A 10636-nucleotide genomic window follows, 5' to 3' on the forward strand; every position below is an offset into this window, starting at 1 on the left:
AAAAGTTTTCTTTACCTGTACAATGAGGATATTATACTTTTACTTATGACAGCTTGGCTCACAACTCCTTTTTCTTGCTCTAGGTGAGACAGAACTGCAGTGGTATTTTATGAATGTAGTGTATATTTGTGTGAGTTTATATGAATTATAAGAGAATTTCGAACCAGGATGGAACAACTTCCATGCATGCGAATGTTGGAACTGTGATTATGTCTGGTTCTTATGCCTTCTTTCTCTTCCAGGAGGTCTTCTTCATAGGAACCCAATCTGCCTTCATGAAGAAAAGATAGAGGCAGAAAGGAAGATGGCTTACTTCTTGACCAATAGTTATCAGGTATGCAGAAAGTGTATACTTTCACAAAATGACATACGTGCATCACCAGGTAAACACATTTCCTTCTAGGCAGATGTATCTCCAGAGCTTCTTTAAGTAAATAAAGACTCACTCAAGCACTGAGTCACTTGTTGAATTTCCCCAGGGAGTGGAGGTTCTCATACTGGTAACCCTTTTCAAGGTAATCCTTGAAAAACATTTCAGCATTTCAGTAATTGTTAATTAATTTCGTCCCTTATGGTGCCAGATATATGTTTCTTATTTTGCTGAGTGGTCTGGCAGATGGAAAGGAAGATGAAAGCATCCTTTACTCAAAGGCTAATCCTGGCCAGGCGCAGTGGCTCACACCTGTAATCTCAGCACTTTGGGAGGCTGAGAAGTGGCATTATCGCTTGATCTTAGGAATTTGAGACCAGCCTGGGCACATAGTGAGACATCATCTCTATAAAATAAATAAATAAATAAATCAATAGCCAGGCATGGTGGTGCATGGCTATAGTCCTAGCTACTCGGGAGGCTGAGGCAGGATGAGGCAGTAAGTCAAGGCTGCAGTTCATAGTTCATATGATCGCACCACTGCACTCCAGCCTGTGTGACAGAGCAAGACCCTGCTTCCAAAAAAAAAAAAGGCTAATCATTCATCACTGTTTATCAAGTATATGATGCAGTGTACTCTGGGGTATCTTTTAGTAGAGGGAAATAAGATGAGAAAGCACTCACAGTCTGCTTGTGATGAGAAGTTCATGTTTGAGACGTGCCATTAAAGCCATACAACTGGAATTGATAAGTAGTGAATGAGCAAGGATAGAGAGAGGAATACCTGAGATTTACCTGGAATTATTAAGCTTTGGGTAGATAATGAGAGACCTCACAACTCTTTATAGGCATTGGGGTCTGTTAACTGATTCTTCAGTGAACATTGGTTGATCTGTTACTGCACTCCATGTTACAAACATGATCTGTTACTTGGCTGAAGTCAGCATGTATGTGATGGTTTAGGACTTGGTGATCTTTGAGGATACAACTGTGGACTTCACCCAGGAGGAGTGGACTTTACTGGACCCAGTTCAGAGAAACTTATACAGAGATGTGATGCTGGAGAATTATGAGAACGTGGCCAAAGTAGGTAAGACTGCCATCATTTTATGTAGCCTCTTAGGGAAGAGATATACATTGTGTACTTGCCGTGTTCCAGAATTGGTTTGTTCAACACTGAATTCACCAGAGACATTGTCCCTGCCATAATAGGTCTTAATTACTGTGGTCGTTTTCAAAGTGTGGTCCAGTTTCAACAGCATCGCTGTTATTCCCTTAGAAATGTACAGTCTTAGTCTCTGCCTTTGACCTACTGAATCAGAAACTCTCCACTTGGATTATCATCTGTGTTTTAACTATCCTTCCACGTCAATTTGACACACTATAATATTAAGAATCACTGGTGTAGTTTTATCTCCAAGTATACAAGGATTTCTTTGTTTCACTTTGTTTTTTTTCTTCATTTAGGAGTTTGACAACATACCTTATTTCTGTGACTGAAAGGTTATTGCTTTGTAAATGTGTACATAAGCATGGATTTGCATTTTAGAGGTTAGAGATAGCCAATTTTTGGGACCCAGAAAGAAGAGATATTTTCAGTTTTAGTCCATTTGAAATAATTTCACTGCTTTCTCTAAGAACTATAGTTCTATAATATAAGGTTTATCATCTCTTGCATGAGCCTCTTCCATTAATTTTTTTTTGAGATGGAATTTTGCTCTTGTTGCCCAGGATGGAATGCAGTGGCATGATCTCGGCTCACTGCAACCTCTGTCTCTCAGGTTCAAGCGATTCTCCTGCCTCAGCCTCCCAAGTAGCTGGGATTATAGGCACACGCCATCACACCCAGCTAATTTTTGTATTTTTAGTAGAGACGGGGGTTTCACCATCTTAGGCTGGTCTTGAACGCCTGACCTCAGGTAATCCACCCACTTCAGCCTCCCAAAGTGCTGAGATTACAGGCATGAGCCACTGTGCCTGGCCTGCCTTCCATTAATGTATCATGTCTTCTTGTAAAGGATTTCAGCTCCTTAAACCCAGTGTGATCTCTTGGTTGGAAGAAGAAGAGTTGAGGACCTTGCAGCAAGGAGTTCTCCAAGGTGAGTATCTGTGAAGAACAACCTTATGAAGAACCTTGGTCAGTGAGAAATTCAATATGGTTGGAAGCTGTGTTAGTCTGTTCTTGTGTTGCAAGAAAGAAATACCTGAGACTGGGTAATTTATAAAGAAAATAGGTTTATTTTGGCTCACGATTCTGCAGGCTCTACAGAACGCATGGTTCTGACATCTGCTTCAGGTGAGAGCCTCAGAAACCTTACAATCATGGCAGAAGGCAAAGGAGGAGCCCACAAATTACATGATGAGAAAGGGGGTAAAAGAGAAGTTGGGGGTGGTGTCACAGTCTTTTAAACCAGCAGTCCCTAACTTTTTTGGCATCAGGGACCAGTTTTGTGGAAGACAATTTTTCTACAGACCAGGTGGCAGGGAGATTATTTCAGGATGATTCAGGTGCATTACATTTATTGTGCACTTTATTTCTGCTATTATTACGCTGTAATAAAGAAATAATTATACAGCTCACCATAATGTAGAATCAGTGGGAACCCTGAGGTTGTTTTCCTGTAACCAGATGGTCCCATTTGGGGATCCAGGGGTGATGGGAGACAGCGACAGATCATCAGGCATTAGATTCTCAAAAGGAGCACGCAAGCTAAATCCCTCGCATGCACAGTTCATGATAGAGTTTGCTTTTCTATGAGAATCTAATGCTGCCGCTGATCTGACAAGAAGTGGAGCTCAGGAGGCAATTAGGATGGAGAGCAGCTATAAATACAAATGAAACTTCACTTGCTCCCCTGCCACTCACCTCCTGTGGTGTGGCCTGGTTCTGGTCCATGGCCCTGGAGTTGGAGACTCCTGTTTTAAACTACCAGGTCTCACATGAACTCAGAACAAGAACTCACTTATTACTCCGAGGATGTCACTAAGCCATTCATGAAGGATCTGCCCCCATGATCCAAGAATCTCCCATCAGGCCCCACCTCCAGTATTTGGTGTTACATTTCCATATGAGATTTGGAGGGAACTAACATCCAAACCATCAGAAACATAATGAGGGAACTTTTCAAGATGCACCTTCTCTCACAAGGTTAAGGCCATTTATCTCAGAAGTTAGAAAATATTCAATTTCTGATACTTTTTAAATTTCCATCTATTCCAACTTTGTATGATCTTATGAAACTATATATTTTGTTTTTCAAGTTCTTTGCTTTGAACTATGGCCTTGGTCCAGATCTTTCCTACTGTTCTGATAACATTTTCTGTTTGACATTAGTTTTAAATTTAAATGAGTCAATTTGTAGCAAATTAGCTAAAATTTTGACCCTTTATTCTTATTGCCAAATTTTTGACATAGTCTAAATGTTCAAATTTAACTTTCTTTTTTTCTTACTATTTTAAAAACACATATGAATGAGGCCTATAATTTTTAACTCTCTCATTTTACCTTTTTTTTTTTAAACCCTCAGTTTATGTTTTTGTTTAATTTCAGACTGGGCAATAAAACATCAAACCAGTGTTTCAGCACTGCAGCAGGATTTTTGGAAAATACAAATTTCTAATGGGATACAAACGGTAATGTTAAGAAAGGGTATTTCTTATTTTTCACACTCAGAATATTGATACTTCCAATGTATGTAGAAAATAAGCATAAAAGATAATTGAGAGAAATAGCATTCACTCAAGAGGGAGCAATGTCTCTGGAGACATATTCTGATAATGATGAATTTGGGGAGATCCAAACTTAGTATGAAAGTTGCATCCTTCTAAAATTGGAGTAATGATACCAACAAAGACTCATTTTCTTGTAGGTAGACCTGTCTCTATTGTTCCTTAAAGCAAATATAGACCTTGGTTGAATTTTCCCCAGAAAGTCATACCTCTCATATTGGTGAGGAGTTACCCTGAAAATTATCTCAGTATTTTTGTAGTTACGAATTAATGTTCATTTTCCTGGTGCCAACCATGTATTTATTTTTCTGGGTGCCAGGACAGATGGTAAGGGGTATGAAAGTGTTCTGTTCTTAAGGAATTTTTCCATGTCATCATTTCTCAAGTGTTTGTCATGTGCTCAGGAGTGTATTGCAGTAGAGAGGAATCAAATGAGAAGAGCTCCCAGTCTACTTGTGGTTGATAAGTTTATGTTAAGAGGTTCTGTTACAGCCATGTTATTGGAGGAAATTGACAGTGAGTAAATGTGGATAGAAGAGATCCTAGGGCCATTGAACCTTGGGGTGTAGATAGTGGGACCACTCAGTACCCTGTACAGGGATTGGATCCTCTTTCTTCATTCTTCAGCCAACATTGGTGGAGATGTTACTTGGCTCAAATCAGCATGTGTCTGATGGTTTAGGACCTGGTAACCTTTGACAGTGTGGCTGTGGAGTTCACCCAGGAAGAATGGACTTTACTGGACCCAACTCAGAGAAACCTGTATAGTGATGTGATGCTGGAAAACTATAAGAACCTGTCCTCAGTAGGTAAGCCTGGCATCATCCCTTGTAGCCTCTTCTGGAACAAGATACAAATTATGTACTTACTGTGCTCTAGGATTAGTGATGTCAAATCTGAATACAGTGGGATATATACACATTGAAAAAAAATTTTTTTCATGAATAAAATAGGAAATAACAGACAGTTCCTGTGCTAGTGGGTTTTAATCTTGTGTGGTAGTTTGCATTGGTAGCATCACCATCACTCTCTTAGACATGTGCACTCTCAGACTACACCTTTGATGTACTAAATCAGAAAGTTTGCTGTTGGGGCCCTGTCTTCAGATGAGTAATTCACTCTAAAGTTCAGAACTACTGGTATGGGAGTTTTCCCAGGAGAATCAAGATCTCTCTTTGAGCTTCCATTAGTTTCTATTTTGATAAAGGTTTTAGTGGTTTTTAAAATTTGTATTTAATATTTGCCATTTAGAAAGAAAAAGTGCAGCTGACTGCTAGTGCTCATTTCTTGGGGCAAACAGGAAATGGGTTAAGCGTGAATGTGAATTTCAGGGGTCAGAGATAACCAGTGTCTTCAGAGAACAGAAAGATGGGATATATGCAATTTAAGTGCTTTTCACTGCTTTAATTAGAAACATAGGCCCTATTTCATGGAAAAGTTTGCCATTTCTTGCATGAGCCTCTTCCATTGGTGTATCTTTCCCTGTGTACAGGTTACCAGCTCTTCAAACCCAGTCTGATCTCTTGGCTGGAGGAAGAGGAAGAGTTGAGCACATTGCCAAGAGTTCTCCAAGGTGAGTGTTTGTGAAGAACAGCCCTGGTCCATGAGAAGTTCTCAGTATGTTTGGAAGCATAATGAAGTTTTAAAAGATGCCCTTTGAATCAGAAGGCTGAGTCCACTGGGCTTGGATGTTTTGGGATATCTTAACGTTTCATCCTCCATTGCTTTGCCTCAATCCAGACTTCCCTGTTATCTAACAAATGACCTTTATGTTTATGGTTTAATGCTTTTGTTCTAATTTTTCTTATTTTTCCTTCCCTGATAGTACTGTTTCTGTTCACCATTGTGTTTAATTTTTCATAGAATAAGTTGTTTTAAAAACTACTAAAACTTGACCCCATATGATTGCCAAATTTTAGACATATATAAATTGCTCAAATCTATCTGCTTCTTATTTAACCTACCATTTCATGTGTAAACTCTCATATGTATTTTTCTCTTTTATTTCAGAATGGAAAATGTGCCTGAAAACCAAGGGGCCAGCCCTTTGGCAAGATAATTTTTGTTTAAAAACATCAAATGGGATACAGTTGGTAAGATTAACAAAATAACTTTATTTTTCACATTCAGAGAAGATTGACATTGCATTGTAGAAATCAGCAGAAATGGCCAGGCATGGTGGCTCATGCCTCTAATCCCAGCACTTTGGGAGGCCAAGGCAGGCGGATCACGAGGTCAGGAGTTCGAGACCAGCCTGGCCAATATGGTGAAACCCCGTCTCTACTAAAAATACAAAAATTAGCTGGGCGTAGTGGTGTGTGCCTGTAGTCCCAGCTACTTGGGAGGCTGAGGCAGAAGAATCGCTTGAACCCAGGAGGTGGAGGTTGCAGTGAGCCGAGATTGCGCCACTGCACACTCAGGCCTGGGCAACAGAGTGAGACCCCATTTCAAAAAAAAAAGAAAGAAATCAGCAGAAATGATAGATAATTTAGAGACTTGGCATTCATCCAATTCACCCATGGGAGAAATATCTGGAGAGAGATCCCATATCTAGTGTGAAGGTTGGTACTTAAGACTTCCCATGAATGTTCATTGCAACATGTATAACTAGACATTTGAGTTTTTAAAATAACTTCATGAAAAGCTATAGGAATCTTTCGAAGATTAGAGCAGATGGCATAGGATTCTTACAGTAGGGTTCCATTATTCAAGTTGAAGGAAATCCAAAGGGTAGGAATTATATGCATGTTATAAAAGTGGAAAATAATAATTATCATGTTTCTTAGATGAGTGGTATCTATTAATAAGTCTGCTGAAATGCTTCCTTTATTGTTCATTCCTGTGTTAACAGGCAAGAAACCAAAATGGAGAGGAACTCTATGACTGTAAGCAATGTGGAGATGTCCTCTGTAAACATTCATGCCTTAAGACCAACGTGAGTACTCAAAAGAGAGAGAACACGTCTGAATGTATTCAGTATGCAAAAGACCTCCTTTCTCTGTACAATAAAACTTCTACCATAAGGAAAGTTTCTGTGTTCAGTAAGCATGGAAAATCTTTCAGCCTGATTTTAAATGTTCAGGTCCAGAGAAAGTGTACACAAGACAAATCCTTTGAATGCATTGACTATGGGAAAGGCTTGGTTCATCAGTCACACCATGAAGCACACAGGAAAACTCAGAGTGGAGAAAAACTCTATGAATGGAAGCAATGTGGGGAAACATTTACTCACTCCACAAGCCATGCTGTAAATGTTGAAACACACATTATTAAAAACCTCTGTGAATGTAAGGAATGTGGAAAAGATTTTAGATATCCTACCCACCTTAATAATCACATGCAAACCCACATTGGGATAAAACCTTATAAATGTAAGCACTGTGGCAAAACCTTCACTGTGCCATCAGGCTTTCTTGAACATGTACGAACTCACACTGGAGAGAAGCCCTATGGGTGTAAGGAATGTGGTAAAGCCTTTGGTACATCTGCAGGCCTTATTGAACATATAAGATGTCATGCCAGAGAGAAAACCTTTAAATGTGACCACTGTGGGAAGGCCTTTATTTCTTACCCATCTCTTTTTGGACATTTGAGAGTTCATAATGGAGAGAAGCCATATGAGCATAAGGAATATGGGAAGGCCTTTGGTACATCCTCAGGTGTTATTGAAGATAGAAGAAGTAACACGGGACAGAAACGCTTTGATTGTGACCAGTGTGGGAAAGTCTTTGTTTCTTTCGCATCTCTTTTTGCTCATTTGAGAACTCACACTGGAGAGAAACCCTTTAAGTGTTACAAATGTGGGAAACCATTTACCTCTTCTGCCTATCTTCGTATTCACATGCAAACTCACACAGAAGAGAGACTCTATCAGTGTAAGAAATGTGGGAAAACTTTCGCTAAGTGCTCATATCTTACCAAACATTTACGAACACATGCTGGAGAGAAACCCTATGAATGTATGAAATGTGGGAAAGCCTTCACTGAGCGCTCATACCTTACTAAACATTTACGAAGACACAGTGGAGAGAAGCCATATGAATGTAAGAAATGTGGAAAAGCCTTCACAGAACGTTCAGACCTTACTAAACATTTACGAAGAAGACACAATGGAGACAAGCCCTATGAATATAAGGAGTGTGGGAAAGCCTTTGTTGTCTCCTCCAGTCTAGTTGATCATTTAAGAACTCACACTGGATATAAACCCTATAAATGTAATGCATGTGAAAAAGCTTACAGTAGGTCTTGTGTACTAACTCAACACTTAAAAACTCATGCTGCAGAGAAGACCTCTGAATGTAACACATGTGGAAAGTCCTTTCGAAATTCCTTGTGCTTTCATGATCGCTTAAGAACTCGCACCGAAATAAAGCCCTATACATGTAAGGACTGTGGGAAAGTCTTCACTTGTCATTCAGATCTTACTAATCATGTGCGAATTCACACTGGAGAGAAGCCCTATAAATGTAAGGAATGTGGGAAGGCCTTCCGTACATCCTCAGGACGTATTCAACATTTAAGAACTCATATGGGAGAGAAATCCTTTGAATGTGACCAGTGTGGGAAAGCCTTTGCTTCTTTCTCAGCTCGTATTGCACATTTGAAAATACACTAGAGAGAAGCCCTATGGATGTGAAGAATGTGGGAAAAGCTTTGCTGTTTCCTCAAGCCTAACTGAACATGTAAAAATTCACAGGAGAGAGTAACACTGTCAATGTAAGGAATGTGAGCCTAAACACTTGAATCTTTATAGACATGTACAACCTCACACTGTAGAGAAACCCTATAAATGTAAGGGGTGTGGGAAAACATAGTTCTTCTCTCTCTTTTTTTTTTCCGATGAGTCTTGCTTTGTCACCCAGGCTGGCGTGCAGTGGCGTGATTCTTGGCTCACTGCAACCTCCGCCTCCTAAGTTCAAGCGATTCTCCTGCTTTAGCTTCCCGAGTAGCTGGGATTACAGGCATGCACCACCATACCTGACTAATTTTTTATATTTTTGGTAGAGACAGAATTTCACCATGTTGGCCAAGCTGGTCTAGAACTCCTGACCTCACGTTGGATCATGTGCTTTGGCCTCCCAAAATGCTGGGATTACAGGCGTGAGCAACTGCACCTGGCATTCTCATCTTACTGAACATGTAAAAATACCATGGAGAGAAACCTTTTTTTTTTTTTTTTGAGATGAAGTCTCGCAGCCCAGGCTGGAGTGAAGTGGTGTGATCTTGGCTCACCACAACCTCCGTCTCCCGGGTTCAAGCCATTCTTCTGCCTCAGCCTCCCGAGTAGCTAGGATTATAGGTACACACCACTGCACCTGGCTGATTTTTTGTATTTTTAGTAGAGATGGGGTTTCAGCATGTTGGCCAAGCTGGTCTTGAACTCCTGACCTCAGGTAATCTGCCTGCCTTGGCACCCCAAAGTGGTAGAATTACAAGGCGTGAGCCACTGTGCCTGCCAAGAAACCCATTTTATGTAAGGAATGAGAAAAATCCTTTTGGAAGTGCATGTGCCTTAATAGTCACATTGTAATTCACACTGGTGAGAAAACATCAATGTAAGCACTGTGTCAGAGTGCTCATTTGTCCCTGTTCACTTCAAAGACAGGAAAGACCTTACACTCTGAAGATGCTCCATAAAGTTAAAGGCATGTGGGAGAACTGTTGGAATATGCTGACAATGCACTGTGTAAGAGTTCACTCTGAAGCTGTACAATGTTAGAAACATAGAAAGCTGGCCAGATGCAGTGGCTCATGCCTGTAATCTCAGCACTTTGGAAGGCTGAGGCAGGTGAATCAGGAAGTCAGGAGATCAAGACCATCCAGGCCAACATGGTGAAACTCTATGTCTACTAAAAATACAAAAATAAGCTGGGTGTGGTAGCGTGCCTCTGTAATCCCAGCTATTTAAGAGGCTGAGACAGGAGAGTTGCTTGAACCAGGGAGGCAGAAGTTGTAGTTAGCCAAGATCATGCCACTGCACTCCAGCCTGGTGACCAAGCGAGACTCTGTCTTAAAAACAAAAAACAAAAAAAAAAAAACAAAACTTTCACTGTTTCCTTGGGTTCTTGCAATGGAGGTAAGGAGCTAAACCCTTTTAATGTAAGATATGTTTGATGTAAGATATGTTCAGAAGTTGTATTTTTGTCAAATACTTTGGTGTTTACCTGTAATTTCACAGTGGAGAAAAACTTCTGATGAAGGTAATAAATGTTGGAAAGTAATTTTTTATATTCTTCCTTTAGTGAATATGAGGGGCATTCACACTTACGAGAAACTGAGCATGTATGGAACATCAGAATTCCTTCCCTGAAACCTGTCAAAGACATGGCTTTCTGGGTGGTTCTATAGAACTATTTTGGAAATTTCTCATACCCTGCTGCTCATTCCTGGCATGGTATGTTTTTCTCCTATAGCAACACCACTCTAGTTGCTATACATCCTTGGTTACAATTGACCTAAAGTGGGCCTTCAGGATTCAGACAATCCTATTTTAACAGTGTGGATTCTCTTTTTGGTTTGTTGTATTCTTAGACATGG

The 10636-nt window shown here is 40.1% G+C and overlaps 1 protein-coding gene across 1 annotated transcript in view; it reads left to right on the forward strand.

The window, feature by feature from the left end:
* Positions 1-10110, forward strand: part of ZNF560 (zinc finger protein 560) — a 38624-nt gene extending 28514 nt beyond the window's left edge. Inside the window, exons 3-11 of the mRNA XM_011954904.1 lie at positions 246-334; positions 1334-1460; positions 2389-2469; positions 3921-4003; positions 4782-4908; positions 5592-5672; positions 6110-6192; positions 6951-8948; positions 10072-10110. Of these exons, the coding sequence (XP_011810294.1) occupies positions 305-334; positions 1334-1460; positions 2389-2469; positions 3921-4003; positions 4782-4908; positions 5592-5672; positions 6110-6192; positions 6951-8714 (2376 nt within the window). The 5' untranslated portion in view covers positions 246-304 and the 3' untranslated portion in view covers positions 8715-8948; positions 10072-10110. The remainder of the gene's footprint in view (positions 1-245; positions 335-1333; positions 1461-2388; positions 2470-3920; positions 4004-4781; positions 4909-5591; positions 5673-6109; positions 6193-6950; positions 8949-10071) is intronic.
* Positions 10111-10636: the final 526 nt, after the last annotated feature.

Source organism: Colobus angolensis, unplaced genomic scaffold (assembly GCF_000951035.1).
Source record: "Colobus angolensis palliatus isolate OR3802 unplaced genomic scaffold, Cang.pa_1.0 Scaffold39, whole genome shotgun sequence".
Classification (NCBI taxonomy): Eukaryota; Metazoa; Chordata; class Mammalia; order Primates; family Cercopithecidae; genus Colobus; species Colobus angolensis.